This window comes from Sordaria macrospora, chromosome 4 (assembly GCF_033870435.1).
Source record: "Sordaria macrospora chromosome 4, complete sequence".
Taxonomy (NCBI): domain Eukaryota; kingdom Fungi; phylum Ascomycota; class Sordariomycetes; order Sordariales; family Sordariaceae; genus Sordaria; species Sordaria macrospora.
In genome coordinates this window covers 2,984,173-3,009,842 of record NC_089374.1, presented here as the reverse complement: position 1 = coordinate 3,009,842, position 25,670 = coordinate 2,984,173, and the positions used below count along the sequence as shown (strand labels likewise).

The 25,670-nt window shown below is 53.9% G+C and overlaps 6 protein-coding genes across 6 annotated transcripts; 3 read left to right on the top strand and 3 right to left on the bottom strand.

Moving 5' to 3' along the window:
- Positions 1-7: 7 nt before the first annotated feature.
- On the bottom strand, positions 8-2,231 carry SMAC4_00087 (uncharacterized protein). Its single transcript, XM_003351497.2, has 2 exons — positions 1,965-2,231; positions 8-1,875 (listed from the first exon to the last, which is right to left on the bottom strand). Exons 1-2 carry the CDS (start codon positions 2,100-2,102, stop codon positions 283-285), a joined length of 1,731 nt encoding a protein of 576 aa, XP_003351545.1. The 5' UTR covers positions 2,103-2,231; the 3' UTR covers positions 8-282.
- A 2,507-nt stretch (positions 2,232-4,738) lies between these two features.
- On the top strand, positions 4,739-7,788 carry SMAC4_00086 (uncharacterized protein; the record flags this gene model as incomplete). Its single annotated transcript, XM_003351496.2, has 3 exons — positions 4,739-6,090; positions 6,184-6,289; positions 6,365-7,788. The coding sequence occupies 3 exons, from the start codon at positions 4,739-4,741 to the stop codon at positions 7,031-7,033; spliced, it is 2,127 nt and encodes a 708-aa protein (XP_003351544.1). The 3' UTR covers positions 7,034-7,788.
- A 173-nt stretch (positions 7,789-7,961) lies between these two features.
- On the bottom strand, positions 7,962-11,005 carry SMAC4_00085 (uncharacterized protein). The gene is made up of 3 exons (XM_003351495.3): positions 10,758-11,005; positions 8,590-10,681; positions 7,962-8,401 (listed from the first exon to the last, which is right to left on the bottom strand). The coding sequence occupies exons 1-3, from the start codon at positions 10,903-10,905 to the stop codon at positions 8,062-8,064; spliced, it is 2,580 nt and encodes an 859-aa protein (XP_003351543.2). The 5' UTR covers positions 10,906-11,005; the 3' UTR covers positions 7,962-8,061.
- A 446-nt stretch (positions 11,006-11,451) lies between these two features.
- SMAC4_00084 (uncharacterized protein) lies at positions 11,452-12,410 on the top strand (the record flags this gene model as incomplete). Its single annotated transcript, XM_003351494.2, has 2 exons — positions 11,452-11,536; positions 11,695-12,410. 2 exons carry the CDS (start codon positions 11,452-11,454, stop codon positions 12,309-12,311), a joined length of 702 nt encoding a protein of 233 aa, XP_003351542.1. The 3' UTR covers positions 12,312-12,410.
- Positions 12,411-12,462: 52 nt separating this feature from the next.
- On the bottom strand, positions 12,463-15,467 carry SMAC4_00083 (uncharacterized protein). Its single transcript, XM_024655903.2, has 2 exons — positions 13,998-15,467; positions 12,463-13,875 (listed from the first exon to the last, which is right to left on the bottom strand). Exons 1-2 carry the CDS (start codon positions 14,684-14,686, stop codon positions 12,963-12,965), a joined length of 1,602 nt encoding a protein of 533 aa, XP_024510976.1. The 5' UTR covers positions 14,687-15,467; the 3' UTR covers positions 12,463-12,962.
- Positions 15,468-18,145: 2,678 nt separating this feature from the next.
- On the top strand, positions 18,146-25,624 carry SMAC4_00082 (uncharacterized protein; the record flags this gene model as incomplete). Its single annotated transcript, XM_003351492.2, has 5 exons — positions 18,146-18,874; positions 18,945-19,272; positions 19,336-19,838; positions 19,899-21,597; positions 22,491-25,624. Exons 1-5 carry the CDS (start codon positions 18,746-18,748, stop codon positions 25,622-25,624), a joined length of 5,793 nt encoding a protein of 1,930 aa, XP_003351540.2. The 5' UTR covers positions 18,146-18,745.
- Between the last annotated feature and the right edge of the window lie 46 nt (positions 25,625-25,670).

The window sequence follows — 25,670 nt, the reverse complement described above, 5'->3', positions numbered from 1 at the left end:
ACTTTTTAATGTATTCAGAAATCTTACTATAGTACAGTTGTTGGATATGGTAAATGCTATACATCTCGTACAACTCACCAAGAAAAAAGTTGTGATTGTACATGCAAAGAGCAGCAACCATCTAACCTCTTTCCTTCTATTGCCATCCCGTCGATGCTCATATGGAGACCTAAACGCCCTTTTGCTCGTTCGTTCCGGCTCGCTACGTCCAATGCAAACACCTCACACATTTCCACACCCAGTTTTTGCTCTTGCTCATCAGGTTTTCTTCTTAGCAGACTTTTACCGTCTACCAAGCCTCCACTGAGCAATCGTATCCTGGATCTGGTCCCATCCCAGCTCGGTAGTCTTGAGCCCCTGCACCGTCGCCTCCTGCAGCACCACCGTCGGCGCGCCGCTTCCCTGGCCGGCGTTATTCGCCATACCACCAACCACGCGCTTGGCAACCCTCCGGAGGTCCTTAACCGTCAGTTCGTTGATACGGCGCGTCATCTCGCGCACGGGAATCTTGCGACCATGGACCTGGACCTGGCGGCCTAGATCCTCGAGCTCGACCATGCGGCTCTCGAGGTTCATCAGCAGGCTGCTGCGGAGCTGGTTCTTGGCGCGCGAAACCTCGATCTCGCCCAAGGCCGAGTAGCCGTGTTCGGCCGTGAGGGAGTGCAGCTCGCGGCACATGACCTGCAGCATGGGCAGGGTGCGACCGGGATAGCACGAGGCGGCGATGCCGAAGAGACCCGAGTCCGTGTACGAGTGGTTGAAGGCCACGCAGGACTCAACCCAGCCGTGCTGGTTGAGCACGTTGGTGTACAGGCGCGAGTACATGCCCTTGCCGGGACCACCGGCGGAGAAGGAGCCGCCGCCGCCGAGGAGGGTCTGAAGTGTGGCGAGGGCATAGATGTCGTCGTCCGAGATGGCGAGGCCCTCGAAGGCGAGCTGAATGTGGGTGAAGGTAGGCAGGTTGGGGTTGAGCGGTGGGGGCTGTGGTGGGAGGGTGAGGAATCCGCCGGTGTAGCGAGCGGACCGGGTCAAATCTTCGGTGCTGATAGGTACCCGGGTAAGGAAGGGGTTGGGGGTGGCCTTCTTGGGCTTGGGAGAGAAGAGCTTGGATAGAAGCCCACCGCTCGACTCGGAAGAGTCAGATGAGGATGAAGATTCACTAGAGGCCTCGCTGGACTCGGACGCTAGTGAGTCGAGAGAGGTTTCGGAACCAGTCCTTGAGAGACCGGGGGCATCAGAGGCCTTCATATCACCGAAATACTTCTCGGCGAGCTGGACGGCCTTCTCATGAGGAACACCAGCAAAGGCGACAACAAGGCGCTCAGGCCTGTAGAAAGCGTCGCGGTATGTTTGGATGACGTCCCGGTTGATGTAGTCTAACCTCTCCTTGGGGCAAAGTAAAGGGTTGCCGAGAGTGTTGTCCTTGAAAGCAGCCATGTGCACCAGCTCGGGCAGAATAAGCTCGGCCTTGGACCAAATCTCGTTGACCTCATATTGCGCCGTCATGATCTGTCCCTCAAGCTCCTCGTCCGTAAGCTTGGGATCGCGGATGGTCTCGGCCATGAGCTCAACGGCGGTGGGAATAGCCTTGTTGAAGGTAGCCGCCTGGTACATCATGGACTCGCGAGACGAGGCACACTGAATGTTACCGCCGAGCTTCTCAACGGTCTCAAGCATCTCGTCGGCAGTCCTCGTACTTGTGGACTTGAAGGCTAGTCGGTCCATGATGTGACTGGCACCCCGAACATAGTCGTTCTCGTAACGGGACCCCGCATCGATGTAGACACCCACACCGGAGAAGGCATCGGGAAGGTCCTCGGAAGCAACACGGACGCCATTAGAGAGAGTGGTGATGTTGTCGCGTTCGGTCGGTTCCTAGAGTCATAGTCAGCACTTTGCCCAATGGCATGGCATCATCATGGCCCAAATTTTGGAGCTTCTTCAGACTTGGAAGGGGGGCGTACCTTGGTGTTGATAGCGCCGGCTCTCGTAGCCAAGGTCCTGATATTGCTAACGGGCAAAGGGCCTGCCCGCGTCCTCTTCAAGGACGAGCATCTGGAGGATTGGGCTACTAGCCGCGCTGGCCGAAAGCGATTCAGCATTATGGCTGCAACAGTTGTGATCCGGCAGCGTGATGTGGGTGGTCTACCTCGTCCGGTATAATGTCATTGCTTAACCGCGACTTCTGGGCACTTGGATGCAAATCCAATGTGAGTGCTGCCGTGCCGCCAGTGGCCACTCAGTGTTGCCGCCAGTGAAAATGCGGCACCAGCCCACCAGGCAGCTTGCCAGCCCACCACCTCATGCCCGGACAGTGCAGGTGGTGCAGCGGCCAGCGGGCGGCAGTAAAGCAGGGAGCCTGGAGCAACGGCCGGGGGAAGGCACCATTAACGCACGCTTCATCGGCCCAGCGTCAATGCGCAGGTCGTGCTAACTTCAATCCACTTTGCCCCACAGAGCCATCCTAGGCCCTAGCTCCCCTGCAAAGACGCCTTATCGATATGATTAGCGGGCCTTGGCCAAGGCTATCGTGCGGAGCCCATGTCCACATGTGAGATGGCCCACAGCGACTTGGCACGTAAGCACTTTGACCAGCTGAGCACTGTGGGACTCTTTTTGGAGGTTGCGGTTGCTGCCGCGTGAGTGCGAAAAATGGGAGAGTTACACTCGAGGGTCTCATGGAGGTTTAAAATGGTTCCAATCAATATGATGCTCCCTTGAATCGAGTACCTACTGTACGATTCAGCATGGAGATGATTGTCCGGAAGCAGCCCCTCGGTGGTAGATGTCATGAGTGGGTGCGTTCTTCAGATGAGAGAGACTTCGCATGTCGACAACATCGCAGACAACGGACAACGCGCAGAAGTGTACCTACAGATCTCATGTACACATACGGCAGCCTTATGGTCTGAGGATTCGTGAAGATGGATTCGTGAAGATGTCAGGATAAGAAGAGTACCGGTACACTAGTGTATAGGGGCAGCTGAGGTGTCATATGGGGGTCAGTATCCAGGTCCCAACTTTTCCACCCTAAGCATTTAGTCGAGTACACCTTACGATATTTCAAATTCTAGCAACGTATCCAACTTCGGGTATCTTTTACTAAGATAATTGCAAACTGATTGCGCAAACTGCTCAATATTTGCTAGGGAACTCCTTTTCGCAATTCAGCTGGCCCAAAAGGGGGCTTTTTGGGGTGAATTGCTGTATTCTGGGTTGCAAAGAACGTTTGCTGGAGTATCTTGAGACGGAAAGAGGTCTGTGCAACTTCTGGAACAAGTTAGTTTTTGGGACCTGGATAACGACCCCCGTCATATCCAATGTGCACCTGGCCTCATATCAAAGTCAGGATCTGTACAATATGATGCTGGTTTGGGCGTTAGTTCGGTACCTACTCTTAGCACATTGGACGAAATGTATCTCAAACCATCCCAACCCTTACAAGACAAGATATAATGACACGCATGGCTAGGTACAATTTAGAAAGACATCAACAAGATCCAGGATGGCATATCAAAATTCCATGACAGCATAGAGGTACAGAAAGTAAAGTTCATGCCTTCGTTAAAGAGCGAGTCTGTTCTATCGGGTTTATGAACGCCTGGAAAGGTTGACCAGAGGTCTCGAGCTAACAGACAAACCAGTATTGGACTGTATAGCGACGTCGCCGCATAGGGAAAGGTCGACTATTACACTGTGCCAGCCAAGAACAGCCCTTTGTGCTTTTTCCAATCCATGCCTCATCTCCCACGCCAGACTCCTGCAGCAAGGTGCATTCATCAGCGGGCATCTAGGGAGGCAGCTGAACGGGAACCACACAAGTCAGCACCCATTCGGGCGTCAACTACGGCAGTCATTACACCATTCCTTACATCAAGGCCAATATCAAGGGCATCATGAACATCATGAACACCATGTATGGACAACGGTCGCATAACCTAGGTATGTGGATGGATGGTCCGAGGGCCTCATAGTGACGACGTGACGGGTACGTAGAAGGTATCTAGGTATGGATGGACCGGATGGATCACGAATGGGCCATGGGTGCGCACCCACCCCAATCCATCCATCCATCATACCCATTTCCACTTTGGATCGCTTGTCTCCTCCGAGTCTGGGTCCTCTGGCTTGGTCGGCACAGCTCGACAGGCACGACAGGATGTGAGGCTTTGAGAATCGCCCCGGGACTGGTAGAGGACCGCCATCAGGGCCACCAGAGGACCCAGGGCCCCCCATTTGACCTTGGAACTGGGCTAGACTCCTGGTCAACTTCCGGGTTGTTTGTGGTGGTGGATGGGGTGGATGGTGCGGATAACGGCTCTCTGTTAAAATAAAAACATTAACAATACAAAGTTGACTCTACCATGCACTGTTTCTGACCTATGAATCTCTCCATATCTTTTTTTACTAAACCGACCGCCGCCTCGCTGCAGTGTTATTTCTTTTCTCTCCTTTTCCGGTCCCTGACTCGAGTTGTTCCTACCTTGTATATGAGAGTATTCTTCACTCCGCCCAACCTCTTGCTCCTTCTGTTTGTTTATAATTAGACAACTGTCACAACTTCCCCCCTTGTTCCTGCCTCTACTACCGCTGGTCGATTCGTACACGTCGGATCTGATACATGCCCGGAAATCGATCCATCGCTGCCTGCACAACTGTCACTGGCACCTTCCTCTACCATACCCTCTGGGCTCCTACCGACCTCACCTTCCTTGCCTGTTAGGTACTTCTAGAGGGGATGTTCACCCACTCGACCCCAACGCCCGCATATCCGGGGTTTGCAAGTGATTCAGTCGCTTCTTCGCCAGGTGTTGCTGCCTCACCCACGTCCGGCGCCGCTGCCACTGGAAGTTCAGGGTCAACGTCAAGGACAAGTCGACTCCGTGGGCTGAGTTACCTCCGGAATTATACCCAGACTCACATCCTGTCGCGGGATCACTCTTCGCAGACGGCGACGCCCAACTCGCCCGTCAACGCCTCGGGACAACACTCCGTGACCTCCAACTCGTCAAGCGGCACGGTCAGCAGCACCACCTCTGCTGGCCCTGGTTCGGGCCCCGAAGCCCCCACAGCCACAGCTCCAGCGCCCGTGGGAAGTGGAAAAGCTGCCGCTAACAACAACAATAACACCGCCGCCGTCGCCAGCGCAAACAACAACCTCGTCGGCACCCAACACCACCACGGCCGCGCCCATCACCAGAATTCCTCCTCTCTCTCCGCCATCCATATTCCCTTCATTTCCCGCGGCCAAAGCGACCCTGCGCGCCTGCCCCGACATTCGCCTTCGCTCTCCACCAACGACGCGACTGCAAATACCAACCACCACTCGGCCTCTGTGCGGTCTAATCGAACGCCATTCTCTCTTCTCACCTCTCGCTCCCATTCCCTCACCGACGGCATCCCGTCTGCGTCTCTGGAGTCGCCTACCACCGCCACGCCGACGACATCAGCTCCCCCAGGCACAGTTCCTCCTTCGGATGACAACGGCAATCGGGTGGCTGCAGACACATACGATAGCAACAGCTCCTCTTCGGATAACATTAATAATAACAGTAACGCGGCCACCATGACCAGGGCTCGATCCGCGACTACAAGCGACGTTGCGAGCAGGGCTGAAACCGGCGGAAACATGGAGTCACTTCCTTCGATACGCTTTAGCACCTTCTACGACCCTAGGGCAACACGCCCGTCGCTTACCTTCTCGCCAATCTCACGCACCCTACCAACCGGAAAAGAAATCATTCGCGTCGGCAGATACTCCGAAAGAGATAAACCTTCAGCGGTGCCGCATAATATGCCCTCGGCAGCGCCCGTAGGATTTAAAAGCAAGGTCGTCAGTAGGCGGCATTGCGAGTTCTGGTATGAAGACGGAAAATGGTTCATCAAAGACGTCAAAAGCAGTAGCGGAACCTTCCTCAACCATATACGCCTTAGTCCTCCAGGAACCGAATCCAAGCCCTTCCCAGTTAACGATGGCGATATCGTGCAGCTGGGCATCGACTTCAAGGGAGGCGAAGAAATGATATTCCGCTGTGTGAAAATGAGGCTCGAGCTTAACCGTGGCTGGCAGGCCAAACTCAACGCCTTCAAGTTAGTATTCCACCGCTTGCCGTCTTGTCCTTCGCTGCCGGCTCTTTAACCTGTCGTGCCTTCTCTGTGACATATCAGCTGACCTCTTTGCAGTATGCAAACGCACAAGAGGCTTAGAAACATGACAGCCCAAAATTCCGCGAATGGCGCCTCTCAGTCATATTCGCAAGACTGCTCGATCTGTCTTAACAGCATAGCGGTTAGTACCCATAGTCTCGTCCCATCAGCTTTCTTTCATCTTGTTCTGGTGACTAACTAACTCTTCGCATGACAGCCCTGCCAGTCTCTGTTTGTTGCCCCCTGCTCGCATACATGGCATTACAAGTGCATCCGGTCATTATTGTCATCGCCATCCTATCCCCAGTTTATATGCCCGAACTGCCGTGCCGCTGCCGATCTTGAGGCTGAGGTTGACGACCCGGAGGATTGGGAGCAACTGGAAGCAGACGAACAGATGGAAGATGCTGTGTACGTTCAGGATGAAAGCCAAACCAGCTCCAACGACGCCCAACCTCGACCGGCAGCCGTCACGCCGATTCACCAGCACGAAACAGACGCTAGCGGTGACGTAACGATGCTGTATTCGAACCCGCAGCAGCCCGCAGCATCTAACCCCTTCGACGGGACTAGCCGCCCCGTGGCCTTGCATAACTCCACGTCGCAGCCTGTGCCCATTCGGCAGAACCCAGCTGCAGTCAACGGTCAAGCAGGCGAAAGCCATCGAGATGCCGCCAGGACCCCGTCGCCCACTGGAATCGCTCACGTCGTCGCCGCTCACGAGGGACCCATAACACCGCGCAACGATGTCGGACCTTGGGTTTTTGATGGCGGCAGCACCACACGCACGCGAACCAACGGAGAACTAGACAGTACTTCGAGAGTAGCGAGTCTCGAAGCCGCAGTAGCAGGTGCTCACATCACACAGGGTACTGGGAGTACATAGCCTCTGTCCCTGTCTCCAGCACAGACTACAGTCTGCGATCAACTCAGCTATTCAGTAGCTTACACACGATGGGTCCCCCATTGCACGGGCTAATACGGTGGTCTACGGCGTACGGCCCAGAAGCAATTCAGCTATCTAGCAGGCACGTTGACACTCTGCTTAGCATTTACTGCATGTGGCGTTATTTGTTCTTCACGATCTCTTCTTCGTTCGGTCATGGTCGAGTGATTTTTCTTATACTATATGCTGTCGGTTTGGTCTCTGTCGAATAAGGAGTATGGACGCTGGCATCTAATGGAGTTGCGAGGTCTTTGTTGCTCTGGGAAAGAAGTCAAAGGAGGGAATGTTTGCAAAGTTTTCTGTCGTAAACGACGCGGCCGGGCACATGTCAAAATGAGAAGCATAAACCCATTGCCCGGTGGTCGATCTCTACTTTGGCCTTCAACGCAGCAGCTATCTACGCCAGGTAGGAGAGAGGCAACGTGGCTGATTGGGGAAGTGAGAATAGAGGAGGAAGAAACGATTACATATTGTTATTGAGAGGGGAGGATAAGTTGATAAGTATGTATGTAGACAGCATCATCATTGTTTGTGCCTTGAGGAGTTCTGTAGTGGGGGGAAAAGAAAGGCTTGATTCATTTTCTCGGATAACACGAATCACGGGTTGGGCTGGCATAATTACTGTTCTGTCGGACCTACACATAGCGATCTTAACCATGGCGATATAATGGGGGCATAGCGAGACGAGTTTACTTGGCCGCCAGATAATATACGTGTCGAAGTCTTGTTGATTTGGTTTGAGGGAGTATAATGATACCAAGTTTGATCATGGAACCTCCTCTCATTGATGAGTGACCGAAGAAATATAGGAAGGGTCTGTCTCCCTCATGCTCTGTTCATCTTGAAGCCGTCTGATCCAAAGTCATACCATACCATGTTTATTCGAATCCTCATGAGGAAAAAAAAGCATACTAACAAAAACCAAAGAAAAAGCCCGAATTCGTAATCTTCATATACTCATTTATCAATCACCGCCTAAAAACACTCTGTCCCAACCGTTCAATCTCCCTCCCCTCCTGCGAGCCCCTACCCGCCTCCTCCAGCAGCCGCGCCCAGCTCTCCGCGTCCTTGTACTTGACCGCCTCCTCAGCAGCCTTGACGCGCATCCCGCACTTCTCGTACATGCCAATCGTCGTTCCTTGCTCCATCGAGGGTGCGCACTTGGGGATAAAAGTCGCCGCCAGCCGCTGGTTACCTGCTTGCAGCACTTGGGTGTAAAAGGGTTCCCAGCCGATGGGCGACTTGCGGTTTTTGGATGAGAGGTCTTCGATTTCGGACCAGTCGCGTTTGGAGACTAGGGCTTGGAGGCTATTTTTTTTTTGAGGGCCTCTGTTAGTATAGCAAATGGGATGGGGATGGGGATGAAGTTGGGATGGGGTGGACGGACATAAAAGGGGTAAGGAAGGGTGGAGGAAACGGAGGGAAAGAAAGGGGGAGAGGGAAAGGGCAAAGGTGGAAAAGGGGGGAAAAGGACGACAAGAAACAAAAACACATACCGAATCCACCAAGCAACCTTCTCCGTAACCTTGAACTCGCTCTGCACCTTCTTCGCCCGTCCATGATATCCCAGCCTAATCAGCTTGAACACGGTCTGATTGACCGACAGGCCCGTGAACGTCTCCGGGTGCAGGTCGCGATCAAACGCCTCCTGCATCCTCAGCAGCGTCGTCGCCTCTTTCAGGGCAGACAGCTCAAACGCGTTTTCCTTGGCGTTGTCCGACAGCAACTTGGCTGCCAGCGCTAGCTTGTCGGCTGCCGTTCGGGCCTCGGGTTGGCGTAGCGCTTCGCGCACAAACACGTCGGAGCCGTCGACCCGGCGGTCATCTTGGTAGTAGAGGTCTTTGAGCAGGGCGGTGTCCTCGCACGTGGTGTTGCCGCTGCCGGATTGGTTGTAGTGGGAATGATGGTCTTCGTCGACGTTCCCGAGGACCACACCGCCTCCCAAGCGGGCCGACGTCTCCACCAGCGCCGTGGCCGTGGGCCGGCTGCTGATGACCCGGAAGAAGGTCGCCAGGGGCAGCTTGCGCTTGAGCTGGTGCAGTACGAAATAGACGAGGTCGGTGTCGCCGGACTCGATGGCCTTGTCGAGCGCCACTTCGTCTTCTTCCATGTTGAGCAGCAACGGCACCTGTCTACCAGCGCGCGGCTCGTGGTTGAGCAGTTCGGTCGCCAGCCGGCCGCGGCCTTCATCGTAGGCGGCGCGGGCGATGGCTTCGAAGGAGATGCCTGGCTTGCCTGAGAGCTTGTCAACGATCTTGCGGCATATGGTGTCGTCGTCTTCGGCGCCGACGCGGACCTTGGCCGAGGCCCAGTGCACGTAGATCTTGTCGGTGGGGAGGCGGAGGTAGCCGGCGATCTTGAGGGCGAGGAGATATTCGCGGCGGTTGAGGAGACGGGCAATTAAACCGGAAGGGGAGAGGCGCTGGTATTGCTCGTAGGATAGGGGCAGGCCAATCTCAAAGAAGCGCACGGCGTTGAGCACGCGCAGGGTCTCGCACATGTCGACGAAGTCGTCACTGTTGTAAATGTCAAGGACGGATTTGCCGAAGGAGGCGGCTTTTAGGAGCTGTTTCTGCCAATGGATGCTGAATTCCTGGCCGGCGGCGTTGACACACGTGTCGACGGCTTCGACGAGGTTGGACCGGATGAGCTGGATGTTGTCGTCGGCCTTTGGTGATTGCATCTCGAGCTGTTCGACGGCGTCTAGCAAGATGGATGCGGGCGAGTCGGTACCCAGACGGAAGACCTCGTCGATCACCTCGGGGACTTTTTGAAGGAAGTCGCAAGTGTCGTTGGCGAGAACGCGCACGCCGTCGAAGTCGGGCAGGATATGGATCCGGCCATTGTCGTAATAGAACCTGGCTAGGGAGCCCCCTGGGCCGACGAGACGGACTTCATCCTCCCAGGCGATAACGACGGCGTCGTTGCCGCACCACTCGAAGTACTGTGGCGGAATCTTGGATTTGGAGACGTATTCGCTCAGCCGAGTCTGGAAATCGCTGCTGATGACATGAGCCTTGCCAGTTGTTGTATACAAGGCTACAAACTTGCCATTTGGCGAGATGCTGATGTGTGAGAACGGTCCGATATCGATGTAGCGGTCTTCGCATTCGCTGGCATCAGAGACGTAGATGGTTTGGCCGATGCTTAGCAAAACCTCGACGGACCGAGACAAGGTGTAAGCAGGTGGAACGAGAGACCATGAGTTGACCTGGCCTTCGGGAGGTTGCGCCAGGAGTTTGGGTCTCGGTTCATCATAAGCCGAGACTGATACGAGCGAGTTGTTGTTTAGGAGAGCAACGAGACCGTGGCCGTAGAACTTGCATGCCCGAACCCCAACCTCATCGGCATCGTGTCCAAGCGAAAACTGGGTGAAGTCGCCCTGGAGATCGTAGTAACACCTCACGGTGCCGTCGCCCGTGACAACCAGCAGCTTCTCGTCTTCCGACCAGCCTAGGCCCTTGATCGAGCCCTTATCCCACGGAATGCGCCTGATGAGTTTCCCGGCACAGCTGTAGATGTCTATGCTCGGTTTCGAAGGCCTTCCTGCGGCGAATGCTACCAACTTGTCCTCATCTCGGTATAGAGCTGTGATGGCAATGTCAGAGCATGACCTTTCTGGGACACGTCATCATAGAGAGTGGGATCACAAGGAAAACAATACCAACAGCTCCGCCATAGGGGGCACCGGCGACAATGTAGTTGTCCAGGTCTAGGTCCGCATCAAAAATTTGGGTGTACAGTTGGGTTTTGCGGTAAAACTTTTCGCCAACCTGTTCCCATCCTGCTGTTGGATGAGGGACCTCCATCATATCATCATGTTTGCATATTGTGAGTGTGAGTAAGAGTGATGAGAATGAGCATGAGGTGTTCTCCAACAAGGTACGAGATTCCGCGTGTGTGTGGAGGTGTTGTCGTTCCTTCCCCAACAGCCCCCGGCTCAGGCTGCAGTGTGGTTACAGATAGGTACGCTAGCGGATGTTCCTTGGATGACCTGGCAGGCGCGCACAGTTGGATGCCTCCCCCCTGCTCCTGTCGTTGATCAGGCCTGCCCCATGGAGTCACCATGTGGAGACAGTACCCAGTTGTCAGCCCCACAAGCCCCTCCATGAGCTCCCCCCCTCTTGTGCGCTAAAGACAAAGCTCCCGGTCCGACTAATGTTTGCATCATCTACATCCTCCGGCACAGGAACGAATCATGCCGGTTAATTTGTACCAACTCCCAACTTCCCGGATCCTTATTCTTCTGACTTACCGCTTCTTGTTTGTTTGAGAGCCATCTCTCCCCCAGCCCATCTGTACGTTCCGGACCTCCTCTCCGCATCGGCCACAGCAGATCCAATTCGTAACCCACCAAAATGCCGGGCTGGCGCGATGAATACCTTTCATCCCTCGTGGATGCCGACCAGCGGAATCCCGTCAACCGAGAGCTTGTGGATACCTGTCAGTTGCCTTGCCCCGGCCTCCATTGCCCTGCTTCTTTGTCTTGTCTCGTCCTGTCTTGTCTTGCTTGCTTAAAGTTCTCACCACAACTCCCTTTGATTCCTTATTGAAAAACTTACCACCCAGCAAACATCATCCTAAACATGCAAGTGTTCCAGGCCAGCAACTCTTCGACCGCATATCCCTACTAGAAGCCGAAAAGGCGGCCCTCCAACAACAAGTCGAGACCTACCTATCTTCCTCCTCGTCAAGTAGCGGCGCCGCCAACAAGCCCCGAGACCGAGACACTACCAAGACCGTTGCCGCCGCCGCCGCCGCTGACTCGACAACAACTGCACCGAACACCGCCGATTCCGCCCTTCTCGCCCGCCTCCGTGTCGATCTAGCCGAAGCCCTCCGTGCAAAAGGCGACTTCCAACGGCGACTAAATGTAGTTGAAGAGGAGCTCGTCCGCTTGCGGACCAAGACGACAACCGATAACAAGACAATACAAACATTGACGGCCGAGAGGAAAACGCTCACCATCAAGCTCCGAGACCGCGAGGAAGAGCTGCGTGCCAAGAGCAAGATGTTGGCGGACGTGCAGGATGAGTTGCAGGTACTCAACACCCACCTGGATCTCGTCGAGAAGCGGCGTTCCGAGATGGAGGCGGAGAATAAGCAGCTAGTAGCCCGCTTCATGAAGCGGGTTGGGCAGGAGGCGGAGGCCATGAACATGGCGAATGATACGACGTCGGGTTCTGGCCATCGGTCATCTGGTTCCAGGAGGAGATAGGATGGAAACCCGGGAATATCGAATGTGCCCAACCCGATAGGGACGGAGAGCACCACACCGAGAGATACACGTATAGACGACAAGAGGAGGGCAAAGAGGGCCGTCTGAGGACGCAGCGAGGTTTCGACGATCCTTTCCGGTCTTCCAGCTCCTTGATCTACCAGCGCCAAAGATACCACGAGGAAAGGCGGATGATTCACAGTAATTCAGTTGGCATAGCGCGGGAGTTTTGGTTGGGTATCTTTGGTTATAAGCTTGCACAGCCAGCGTATTATTTACTACACACGGGGGCTGTTACAAAAGGTATGTACGTATGTACTTGATATAAGAACCCGGTATCTTTCCCTTTCCCTTTTACCTTTCCGATTCCCTTCCATTCCCTTCCACCTCTATTTTACGCGTACATCTGGATATATCAGATTGAAATAAAAACCCATACAACGCGGAGATGATATAAGCACGCTTTTGCAGGCGCGCCATCCAGAAAACCGCTATGCTAGAAAATAAGACACACCATACGCGCATCATACTCCTAGGAATATCTTGATCCAGGTATCATCATCGGGGATGGTACCAAGAGCCCCGCCAAAGCAGGAAAGAGCTCGCTAACCTCCTCTTTTCATTCAAATCCAGCGCGAGTGCCCCCCTTCATCACCTCCGGGTCGAGATACAATATGTCCCGCTAGCGCCAGTCCAGCTGACATAGCCTTCAGGATACGTCAAGTGCTCGACATCCAGGATCGACGTGGCCACATCGTTCTCGGCATTCTTGTTGTCGTGCACAAACGTCTTGAGCGAGATGATCTTGCATCCGATCTTGAGATCCAGGAACATGCTGACGAGGTTATCGTTGAGCTGCGACGTGAAGGCCTGATTGTTGACGAGCACCACGTCGGCCCGCTTGAGCACCTCGAGGATCTTCTCGTTCTTACGGAAATCCCCTCTCTCCAGGCGCACTTTGCCGGGCTTGACCCCCCAGAGCCGACAGCGGGCCAAAAACTCGTCGTACTGCGCCTCGGCCAGGTTGCACGCGTTCTCCATCATCTCGCAGCCCCAGCTCTCGCATCCAATCTCCAGCGCCGCCTGGAGCGTCACGTTGCCGACGCCCGAGCCGAGATCGACAAAAACCTTGTCCGAGGTCAGGTTAGTCCTTTCCAAAATGTCCGAGATGAAGGGGTGGTTGAGTTCGCCGTAGACGTTGTCGCTGCCGTTCTGGTACTTGGCCAAGAGCTCGACCCGTGGGGCGACGGTGCGGTCGTAGACCTGGTCGAGGATAAAGTCGACCAGCTCGCGCGGTATCCCGTGCATCTTGTCGAGGTTTCGCACAATGACGCCCTTGCGCATGAGCTTGAGGAGTTCGTCGTTGTATTCGCGGAGGGCGGCTTTGAAGCCGGGGCCGTCGGATCGGTTTTTGCTCTTGACGAGTTTTCGGAGGATGCCGGTCTGGTGGTCAAGGAAGATCTTGGCCTCTTCGTCTGTGAGATAAGTTGAGGCCACTAGTTGTACTACTTTTTCGATATCCTTGACGGCATCAATCTTATCTTTGCCTTCTACCAGTTCGTATCTGTACCATGCACACAGGTGACAAAGTTAGCTTCATGTTATGTTTTAAGGCGGGGTATGTATGAATGGGATGAAGGGGGTGTAAAAGGTGAAGAGAAGGGAATCGTAGAAAGGACTACCCACCGTTCAGGATACCTGACCCCAGGGTACTGCAACCGCACAGCAACCTCCTCGTTCTTCAAGTTCAAAGCGGGCTTGCACTTGTGTTCCAGGCTCGCGACCTTGGCCGCATGTATGATGCCCGGGCCGGGTATCCGCTCCACCTGGTCCGCATCCTCGCCCTTCCATATCTTGGGGTGTCGTAACTTCCGGTTCACGTCCACGGGTCGTTCGTCGTGCACCCGCTTGCGACGCTTGCGCGCATCCAGGTTGTCCTCCCAGTTCTCGTCCCCGTTGCTGTCGGAATCTGAGTCCTCAGAGAAGTGAGGGCTGATGGGCGACCGGCTCGAGGCCTTGGTCGCGCGGCGCTTGCGGCTGCTCCGGCCGTCGCCGTTGATGGATGGGTTGGGCGACGCGCTCTGGACCCGTCGTGAAAGCGTGGTGGTGCTGACCTTGGTGAGGGAAGCGCGGGCGGAGGAGGAGGTAGAGGAGGTGGTGTGGCTCGTTCCGTTGAGTCTGGACGTAGACGAGGCGCGCGACAGAGATGACCCCGCCCCCGCAGTCCGGACGTTTCTGGAGTGCTGTGAGGAACCGGTGGTGGGTATGCTCGAGGAGGATGTCGACGCTTTGAGTTTGGGGCGCTCAACGGTCTCGCGGACGGTGCGGATCTCGGTCTTGATTTTGAACTTTGATTTTTGGTTGAAAATGCTCATGTTTCTTGTCTTTTCCGCCTCCCGGTCGTTCGGTCGTTTCGCTTTGCGTTGGCCGGCTGTTGATTGTACCTTGACAATAAAGTATATGGTGTTACTGATAACAGAAAAAAACTGAATAGAGATAGACAAGAATGGGACGGCGACTTATGACGACGAAGAGGGGCGCAAGGCGTTGAGAGAGACAGAGACTAGTCAAGCTGTACGGCGTAGCTAGGTAAGGGTATCGATACGCTTTTTTGGACTTTGTGATAAGGCAGAGGACGACGGAAGTGGGTTCGAAGATCGAGCTTCAGGTTCGTGGAGCAGGCTCAGCAGGAAAAAAGATACTGTAGTATGGATTGGGGTCTCTTCGCTTCGGGAGGCCTGCGCCGAGAAAAGGCGCGGCGCGACGGAAAGGTGGACTCGCTCCGTTCTTAGTTCGGTGGATTGTTCGGTGGGTATCCCGTCTCGGCGGGATCCTGTAACGAGTAACGAAATGCCTTTGCGTCTCTGGTCCGGTCCGCGGGGGCAGGGAGTGAGTAGGGTGTTTTGATGTGTATGTAGGTAGTGTAAGTACACGCTCGCTACACTTCTGTATGTCGAGAAACTGTTCGGGATCGAAAGGCTGAAATATGTAAATGGGCGCTCGGCGACAGGTGAACCAAATCTAATGGGTATATGGCATAGCAAGGCTGGGCTGAGGGATGTGCAACAAAGAAGTATCTTCCTGCAGGTGTTTGATCTCTGAGATGAAGAAAAGGGCAGAAAAGTGGATACGGTAACAGACAAGAGGGACAGTGACAGACAAAAAAAGATGAGGAAAAGTCAAATGCAGATTCCATCCACCACTGCATGCCACTGCACAACAGAAACCCCAACACTGGCAGCCTGCACTAGCAGAATCGCCTGGACTCCCAAGATTCCCCAGGCGGGTGCGACCTTGCGACCCTGACCTTCCCGTCGGCGTCCAATCCCGCTGCTTGTTGGGGAGCGCTGGAACACGGCGTGAGGCGATTTGACAGCTGCAATATCTCGCCGCATGGCCGGGCAGTCCTGTAGCCTGCAGCTGCTGCAGCCAAGTCATTCCAATCCCGTCTTTCTCCAGGCTTCCAGCTCTCGCTTGGCGCGACTCGACATTTTTGAGATTCGTGATCATGTGACTCTATTCGCTTATAGAGACTGCACGGACCAGCATCTTATTGTTTCCGTTCACCGAGGTGAGATGGCTGGTCCGGGTCCCCTTCGCCCTCACCGACGGTGAACAGTCCGTTCCGGGCCAAGCCCGGGCATCAAGATCGCGATCTTTAACTTTACGTCAGTCAGGATGCGGATGGACCGGTAAATTTAGCTGATCTGATTGGTTTCATCGACATGTTATATGCGACTGAGTATCTCATCTAACGTGAAGAGACATTGAACATTTACCTTTCCGTCGCTCCGTGCCTGTCACAAATGTTGACATTCCATCCTGTCGGGTTGTTTCTTGGATGAGAAATCATCTGGCTTTGGTGAGATTTGGAATCTTGAATCTTTCCATGCTCCCATCGTGGATCCGATAACCGGAGGATGGACCTGTCATTGTAAGTATGGCAGGGACGAGCGATAGGCCTGCCCTTATGAAGCAGCAAGGTTGACAGCTTGAGATTATTTCGACGTCGCTTTACAGCCCACAGCCTTATAAGCCGCGCTTCAAATCTGTGATGTCCACACCCCGGCATAGCCATCAACAATGCAGTCGGTAGTGCACACCTTACCGACGTAAGCACTCAAATACCGGCCCGCCTATAGTTGAGCTACAGAAATCGCACATAACGGTTTAGGTACCTCTCGTCATCACAAGTACACTCATCGGAGGCAAGGGAATCAAAACGGTTGATCGATGATCGTTATCGACAATCACAACCCGTTCTCTACCGAATGTGTTGTGGCCGACAGCGGCCCATTCGGAGTCCGTCTTGGCAATGGCATGCGTTGAATGTCAACGACTGGCAAAGGACGATGGCTGGCAAAAAAAACATGATGCAAGGTGGCTTGGAGGTTCACCAAATTTGTGATGATGAAGCTCGATGATTTTCGATGGCTTCAAGTTTTTCAGGGTCTTGGGCTTGTTTTGTTTGTTCAGTAACAGTTGATGATGCGCGGAACGAGGTTGCGTTGATTGTGGCCCTACAGTGTCCAGACCGCGCCAAGCATTTCCATGACCCATAAGCCGGCAGTCCCACTCTCTGTGACGTCATGGGCTTGCGATCTCATGTGTTGGATCCTTGAACTTGATCAAAGTCGCGTTTGTAACAGCGCACGGAATTGGGTCTCCTTTTCAGTTTTTTGTGCTTGATGTGAGCCAATGACCCAATGCCGTAGCGAGCCTCTTTCATATCGGAAGTTACGTCAAGCAAACTTATGATATCTGGCACATTCTAGTCACGGGTTGGGAGAAGAGAGGAGAAGCTTTGACACTCGGAGGGAGTTCAGTCATTCTCGATCAAAGGGACTGATGGATGATGGACATACCGGTATGTCATATCAGTTTTAGTGCGGCGGCCCACCGAGTGCTCCAGATGAGATGGAGATGACCCTGATGCCCACATGGTACGGGTCTCCATCCCGATGTCAGGCAGCTCACTCGGATTTGTTTCGTTTTTCACTGCAGAATGAAAACAGAAACGTGGACGTTAGGGAAAAGGATGAATGAGATCGATTTGCAATCGCGTCTGTCCCAGCAGGGCTGGGGAAGGAAGCCAGCCTAAGTGCTGCCCTGGCTGCCCTGTTGAGGCAGACCCGAGCAGTTGTATCACCAAGATGGCTGGCCACCGCAGCAAGAAAACACAGACACAAGCGAGTGGCCTGATATTCTCGAGAGTGACAAAGAGACACCTAGAGGCATCTTGAGGCCGTCTGAACTGTCGTTTAATTAGCCTGAGGGACTGATTCACACTGCGGACGTCGCGCAAGTGCTCCGTTTGTGTGCATCTCGGTGCAGCCACGGGGTGTGCTAGCCCCTCACCTGGAAGGTCTTTGTTTCAAGACGAACCAGAAAATGACCATTTTCGACATCTAGGAGAGGGTTGAAGGTGTGACGCACGTATTGAATTGTGGTGCATCTTGAAAACAGAAGCTTGGTCTGCTTTGGTGAAGCTCACACGGCTCAGTCCCCCCGGCCACCCAATTGGCGTCAAGATCCTCGTCAATATCTCAACCGATCGTCACGGTTACCACCCGAGTCCCAACTTTTCCATGGAGTGTCCCTTGAGCTTCACCCTTGTCTGGCAGAGAGCTCCGTGAAGGGGGCCGACTCGATAATCACCTGGAATGTGCTTACTGTGGTTCACTAGGTCTAACCCTTCTAGGAAGTAAATAACAGGTAAATGCGCGTGTTAAGGAGAGAAAATACCAGGGACATTGGCCAAGACTGATGAGCAAAAGTGAAAAAGGGAAAGGGCATGGCATCGTCACTCTCTCAGATTCCCTTTTCTTTTTCTTCAGAGATTTCTTCTGCACCCCTGCCTTCACGAGTAGACCCCCTGCTTCTCCTTACCTACCCACCGGAAACAGGTCTGGGCTTTCTGCTTCCTCAAAGGCTGTCCAACCCCGATGTCTTGCGTGCCTTCCCTATGACGCATACCATCCCTCCGCGCCGAAGGTTGCTCCCACGTCACTCAAGAACCAGAACCTGGCGTCAAGCATCAAGCAAGCTGCCTGCCCAGAAACGCACGAGGAACTCTGGCTTTGGTCCCTTCCTGCTATAAACCAACTTATACCGCCCACCCCGTCCCCATTTCAACCCTTCATCTGCATCGATCTCGACTTGGACCTATTCACCAATTAATTTTTTCCTTAGTACCATAACAACAACAATACGATACCCGATACCCAATACCCGATACCCCCCGCATTCGTCCGCGTTTAATCGTCGTTTGCTTTTCCAACTTGAGGACCGATATTACGATATTTCAGCATCCTACCCGCCTTTTTTCACCTCACGGTTTTCTATTTTGTTTTCCGGTGATACCCAGCAGCCATACCAACAGACACCTTAATACCTCTGCGTGTCCTTTGATTTCAGTTCTTTAATCAGTCAACATGGCGACCGTCAACGGAAAGGCAAACGTCAACCGGCCAGTTGATGCCAAGCAGAAGGAGGCCGACGTCAACCGCAAACTTCAGTTCTACGGAATCGCCAGCGCTTTCCAGCACGGCAAGGTTCCTTCGGTATGGACTACCCACAACTAGGTCCAGTCGCAGTTGGATATGAAGCATGACGCTGACTGTTTTTATGTAGAACGACCAAATCGATGTCGCGTTGAACAGCTTCCTCCAGTCCAGGGCGCTCGCAAACCCATCCAAGAAGCTCTCCACCGAGGGACAGGCGCTTGTTGCCGATTTCCGGGAGGTTGTGAGACAGGCCAAGAATCTCCTGCTCTCCAAGAACGACGGAAACCTCCTTCAGGATTTCATTTGGCAGACACAGCAATGGGACCCCAAGGCTGTCAACGTCCCTGGTGCCCCTGTGAATAAGGAACAGGCCCAGCAGCATGGCAACCAGGCCCTCGAGGGATTGCGCACTCTGGGCACCCTTATTATTACCAACGGCCAGTTCCGTAAGCTGCGTAAGTTGAACTGTCTAACCTAACTGTAGACATTTGCTCGGGAAAAATGCTAACAATTACCAGTCAAGGATGCCACTGTTCTCCTCCGTGACATCGCTGGCGATGCTGCTACCAATGCCGCAGCTCGCGTGAGACCTTCCCAGGAGGATCTCCAGCAGATTGATGCGCCCGCTGCCGATAACACTTGGCACGAGAAGCCTGAGCTTTCCCGCGATCAGGTGAAGAGCAAGTTCAATGACTTCTACAAGGGAAACCCCAAGGAGGACGCAAAGCACATTATGGGCGAGGCCACCTCTGCTGCTCACCCTGATGGGTCTGCCAACCCCAGAGATCTAGCCAACACCGCTGCTCACGATGGCCGCACTGGCGGCTCTTCCGGAATCGACGCTCAGAAGGGTGTCTCTGCTGCTGCGAACACCGCTCAGCAAAAGATTGACCAGAACCTCGATGATGAGACCAGGGAGAAGGCTAAGAATAAGAAAGAGGAGTACAGGGCCCGCACCAGGGAGTACTTCCAGAAGAAGGTTCCCCAGGAGCGTCGTGAGCAAACCATTTGGCGCTTGAAGGTATTTTCACGCCGAACCGTGGTTATTTCAGCCGGAAAAAAATGCTAACATTATATGTAGAAAATGGTCGTTGAATGCCAGCAACACCCTGATTACCAGCGTGCGATTACCACTTTGCTCAACCTCGCCGAGGAGTACGGTAGCCACGCCAACAGACTTGCTCAGGGGGGCACTGGTACTGTGAAGGAGACCCGTACCGCTTTGGCTCAGGCCGAGGGTGATCTCAAGACCCTCATCGAGCGCTTCGCCAACGGCACATCCAGCGATGATCTGTGGGCTTCTATCAACACCATCTATGAGGATGCCGACAGAGATCCCGAGTTGAAGAACTGGTTCAAGGCTATGAATAGCTACATTCGCCGCTGCCTCAGGGAGGAGGGCTACATTCTCGACGATGCATCCAACGAGGAGTGGAACCGCCTCTACGACCACGGCAACTACCTCCTCCGCAACAAGTATCGCGCCCATACTGACCGCATTGTTGATGAGCTCAAGTTCTTGGCCGATCAGTTCGACCAGGATCCTCAAAACCAGAGCTTTGCGGCTTCCCTCAACAAGCTGTTCGCCGACCTGGGCAACGATGAGAACGGCAAGCCTACCTTCAAGCCCCATCTCATCAAGGATTTGACCGACGTAATCATTCCCGCCATGTTCGAGAATGTTGCTTACATTCCGGTTCCCCGTATCGAGTACTCGGATCCCCAGATCGACGCCGTCATCGAGAATCTCGTCCTTGAAAGCGACAACTTCATGCCCAATGTCCTCGAAGTTGCTAGTGAAAACTACATGCGCTTTGGTCGCAAGAAGATCGCCAACAAGAACAGGATGGCCGTTGACGTCAAGGTTGCTGGTATCCAGATGGATCTGCGCGATGTGAGCTACTACATCAAGCGGAAGCAGGGCTTCCCATCGCTCAGCGACACCGGTATCTTCAACATTCTGCTTGAAGGCGATGGCTTCACCTTCAGGATGAAGATGTCTTCTGCAGATGCTAAGGACAGGCAGAACTTCTTCAAGATTGACAAGGTGGATGTCGATGTCAAGAACTTGCGTATCAAGTTGGTCAAGTCCAACCACAAGCTGCTTTTCAACCTCTTCAAGCCCATCATGCTCAAGGTTCTCCGCCCTGGCCTCCAGAAGGCTCTTGAGAAGGCCATTCGCGACCAGGCTGCCAGACTTGACAGCATGCTGTACGAGATCAAGCAGGAGGCTGACAGGGCTCTTGATGAGGCTCGTGAGGATCCCGAGAAAACTCCCAACATCTACAACCGCTACGTCACGGCGGCTCAGAAGAAGATCCTCCAGGGCAAGCAGAAGGCCCAGGGCGTTGTTGCAGACAAGAAGGTCAACTATGCTGTCACCAAGGAGGACAGCATATTCCCCCACATCCACCTTCCTGGCGGAATCAGCTCCAAGGCCACGGAGTACAAGGACCTCGCTCGCAAGGGAGACAAGTGGGAGAGCCCCGTCTTCTCAATTGGCTCTGCTGGCAAGAGCCACGACATCCCTGGCGCTCCTCATGTTGTTCGCAAGCCGCACGCTGCCAGTAACCCGCACACTGCCAGTAACCCGCACGCTGCCACTAATGGTGCAGCCCACGGTTCTGGCAACGGGTACGCGCTCCACGGCGGTCCTGGCGCGAACGTCGGCAACGGTGGCCTGAACGTTCCCGGTGGCAACTACCTTCCTAGCGACCCTGCTATGGGCGGCCATGGTATGAAGACTGTCGGCACTGCCCCTAACGGCCGCGTTGCTGTCGGTGTTTAAAGACATGACGAGACGACGTTTCTTTGAAATGACCTGGAAAGATGGCTTTGCCAAAATAATGACTGAATGCTGAATACGGACGGAAGGAGTACTGAAAGGTACATGATTTATACCCATTGCAGTCTAGTTGTAGGATGGAGGAAGCAAGTCAAAAAAATACCCAAGTAGGAAGGAGAAGAAAGGGATACCCAGAGACTGCGTAATACGGTTCGATTGGCTTTACTGAGCACCTAATTTTCCTTTGTAATATTTCAGCTACAGTTTATTAACACTACGATCCCTACGAAGCCTCAGTCAAGGAAGATAGTCAGTTGATTCTACTTATTCTTAAAACTTGATTACTCTTGTTGCACTCGTGATGGTCGGTCGTTGTGCTCGTGTAAGTGGTAGTACAAAACGATCCAAGGGTTAGGGTTTGATCAGTGTCTATCAAAGTGCCAAGTTTCAAATGCGATGCTGTAGCCTACCCTACCTGCTCCTGTAATCCATAGCGCGTCATAGTGAACTCTTGCTCCAGGCAACAACCGCGTTCTGAACATTGATAAAAAGAAGTGAGATAAGAGTGGTTTAACTTGGACACTACTCGACAGTTCTTTTGGGTCGACTTTGATACTTCTTTTTATTTCCGCAAGAATTTTGAATCTAGGTTGTGTCTGAAAGCCGTGATCTCATTGTGATGGTTTAACACACCCAGACATCGTTGAATTACCTTGAAAACAACACAACCATTTCGAAGCAGCGAGTGTGAAAGGCCATCACACATTCACACATTCACAATGAATACCAACAGGCGATCCAGATCCCCAGACGAGGAGGCATTGGAGGAAGACCAGCACCAGTACGGTGCCGGTACCATGAGCATAGAAGAACTAGATGAGCAGTGAGTTCACATCTCCATGGAGGAAGCAGATCCCCATCATATGTATTTCCAATCCAGTCCACTAACCCGAAACCCCAGCTTTCCAAACCGACCCCATAACCACTCCAAAACCTTCCCCTTCTCCGATCTCTACCGCACCCTCTTCAACCCCCTCATAGACTGCAAACCCTCCACCTCCGGGGGCGGCCCTGTCCGCGGCCCCAAGCCAGGTCGGGGCGGCCACTTCTCCTCCACGGTATCTTACCATGAGCAGCGCCGCCACATCATCGAGCGCTTCATGTCCCGCTGGCGCTCCGAAGTAGGCAACGACTTCTATCCGGCCATGCGCCTGATCCTGCCCGACAAGGATCGCGATCGCGGGGTGTACGGGCTGAAGGAGAATAGCATTGGGAGGTTGCTGGTGAAGGTGATGAAGATCGATCGCAACTCCGAGGATGGATATAATCTTATGCACTGGAAATTGCCAGGGCAGAGCGGGATTAGTAGGTCGGTGGGCGACTTTGCGGGGAGGGTGTTTGAGGTTGTCAGCAAGCGGGCGATGAGGAGCGAGCCGGGAAACATGACGGTGGCGGATGTCAATGTTTTGCTTGACAGGCTGGCGGGGGCCAGTGGCGAGGCGGAGCAGATGCCGATTTTCGACGAGTTTTACAGACAAATGAATGCCGAGGAGGTGATGTGGTTGGTGAGGATCATTCTCAAGGATATGAGGGTCGGCGCGACGGAGCGGACATTTCTTAACTTGTGGCATCCGGATGCCGAGGCGCTGTTTAGTGTGTCTTCGAGCTTGAGGAGGGTGTGTTGGGAGTTGTATGATCCGGAGTTTCGGCTGGAGCAGCAGGAGACGGGGATCACGCTGATGCAGTGCTTCCAGTCGCAGCTGGCGCAGTTTCAGATGACGACGACGTTTGATAAATTGGTGAAGAATCTGGGCGTTACAGAGGAGGGCCAGGAGTTTTGGATCGAGGAGAAGCTGGATGGTGAAAGGATGCAGATGCATATGATGGAGGACGATACCGTGCCGGGAGGGTTCAGGTTTGCGTTTTGGTCCAGGAAGGCGAAGGATTACACATATCTTTATGGCGAGAGCTTGGGCGATGAGCAGTCCGCTCTGACACGGCATCTGCGCAACGCCTTTGCCGACGGCGTAAGGAACTTGATTCTTGACGGAGAGATGATTACGTGGGACATCGATATCGACAAGATGGTCCCCTTTGGAACGCTCAAGACGGCCGCGCTGGAGCAGCAAAAGAACCCATCCAAGGCCGGTCCTCGTCCGCTTTACCGTGTCTTCGACATCATGCTCCTAAACGACAAGCCGCTTACCGAGTACACCCTCAACGACCGGCGGAAAGCCCTCGAACGCGCCGTCGTCGGCGTCCACCGCCGCTTGGAGATTCTTCCCTTCGAGCGAGCCACCTCCCCAGACGCCATCGAGCCGCTTCTACGACGAGTCGTAGCCGAAGCATCGGAGGGTCTTGTCCTCAAGAACCCGCGCTCGCGTTACTCGCTGAACAGTCGCAACAACGACTGGATCAAGGTCAAACCCGAGTACATGTCCGAGTTCGGCGAGTCGATGGACTGCGTGGTAGTAGGTGGCTACTTCGGCTCCGGCCGGCGAGGCGGCACGCTCTCTTCCTTCCTCTGCGGTCTGCGCGTCTCTCAAAACTTGATCGAAAGCGGCAAAGCAGCGACCGCCGAAAAATGTCTTTCCTTCTTCAAAGTCGGCGGCGGTCTCAAGGCGGAGGACTACGCCGAGATCCGGCATCACACTGAAGGGAAATGGCAGGACTGGGACGCTGCCAATCCGCCCACAGAATACATCGAGCTCGGCGGAGGAGAGAGGTTGCAATATGAGAAGCCGGACGTGTGGATCCGACCGAGCGACTCGGTCGTCATCTCAGTGAAAGCCGCCAGCATCACGCCAACGGACCAGTTCGCCATGGGCTGGACGTTGCGGTTCCCACGGTTCCGTAAGCTGCGGCTGGATCGCACGTGGGACTCGGCGCTGGACATGGACGAGTTTGAAGTCCTACGATCCAAGATCAAGGACCAGGAACAGGAACGCAAAAAGATGGAGATGGAGAGTCGCAAGCGGAAACCGGCAACCAAGCGCGCCAGGAAAGATCTGGTTATTGCGGGCATGTCTAATCCCTCCTTGTCATCTTCTGCTACACCCTTCGTTGCCCCGCGAGCAACGCGCGAAGCCAGCACCCACTTATTCATAGGCTTGGACTTTTGCGTCCTTTCAGAGTCTCTCAAACCAAACAAGATGGCCAAGCCAGCTTTGGAGAAACTCATAAAAGACCACGGCGGCCGCATCTACCAGCAGGTGGTAGACCGCTCTGGTGACCAGGAAAAGATAATCATCCCCATAGCAGATAAGAACGTGGTCAAAGTGGCTTCCCTCAAAAAGGCCCACCCGGAGATGGACATCATCAGGCCGAAATGGGTGTTTGACTGTCTTGCGCAGCCAATGTCACGAAAGGAAAAGGGTTACCTCCTCCCCTTTGAACCTATCCACATCTTCCACGCTGGTAGCGAACAAACAGAGCAAGAAGCAGAAGAAGCAGTGGATAGATTTGGAGATAGCTACGCTCGTGACTTGGCTGACATAGACGAGTTGAAGGCGGTTATGGAGGGGATGGACCAGTCTGATGAGTATGTTTCTGACTCGGACTGGGATTCGGATTCCGGTTCTAAGAAGAACAGAGGAGGAGGGTTCGATATGAATCACTTCCTTGGCCACCTAGAAGCGCAGGGCGCGGCTTCGCTGGATGAGTTGCGCTCGTTCATGTTTCGGCGGTGCCGGGTTTTTTTTGCTTTAGCTGATGCTGACGACAACGGCGAAGCATCTACACTCTGTGAAAGCAAAGCCTTGAAATTAGAGAACTATGTACGGTTTGGTAACGGGACGGTAGTTGACGAGCTGGAACAGGCGACGCATGTGGTTGTTTTTACTGCTTCTGAAGGCTCGGAAGGGAGTAAGAAAAAGGAGAGAGAGATGGTGGCGGAGATTAGGTATAAGATTAGCTTGGGAGAGATGGGGAGTCCGGTGCCGAGGATTGTGAAGGGGGAATGGGTGGAGGAGTCGTGGAAGGAGGGCACGGTGGTTGATGAGGAGGCGTATGTGGCTAGGTAGGTTTTCTGTGACCTAGGGTTGTATCTTCGTGTTAGGTTCTTTTGTT

What these genes read in the sequence shown, in the direction of transcription:
- SMAC4_00087 (XM_003351497.2), bottom strand. Translation starts at nt 2,102, where the DNA reads ATGCTGAATCGCTTTCGGCCAGCGCGGCTAGTAGCCCAATCCTCCAGA. An exon ending in CCGGCGCTATCAACACCAAG is followed by an intron (nt 1,876 to 1,964) that starts GTACGCCCCCCT and finishes CTATGACTCTAG; the next exon opens with GAACCGACCGAACGCGACAA.
- SMAC4_00085 (XM_003351495.3), bottom strand. Translation starts at nt 10,905, where the DNA reads ATGATGGAGGTCCCTCATCCAACAGCAGGATGGGAACAGGTTGGCGAA. An exon ending in CCCCTATGGCGGAGCTGTTG is followed by an intron (nt 10,682 to 10,757) that starts GTATTGTTTTCC and finishes TTGCCATCACAG; the next exon opens with CTCTATACCGAGATGAGGAC. An exon ending in AAGGTTGCTTGGTGGATTCG is followed by an intron (nt 8,402 to 8,589) that starts GTATGTGTTTTT and finishes AAAAAAAAATAG; the next exon opens with CCTCCAAGCCCTAGTCTCCA.
- SMAC4_00083 (XM_024655903.2), bottom strand. Translation starts at nt 14,686, where the DNA reads ATGAGCATTTTCAACCAAAAATCAAAGTTCAAAATCAAGACCGAGATC. An exon ending in GGGGTCAGGTATCCTGAACG is followed by an intron (nt 13,876 to 13,997) that starts GTGGGTAGTCCT and finishes TGCATGGTACAG; the next exon opens with ATACGAACTGGTAGAAGGCA.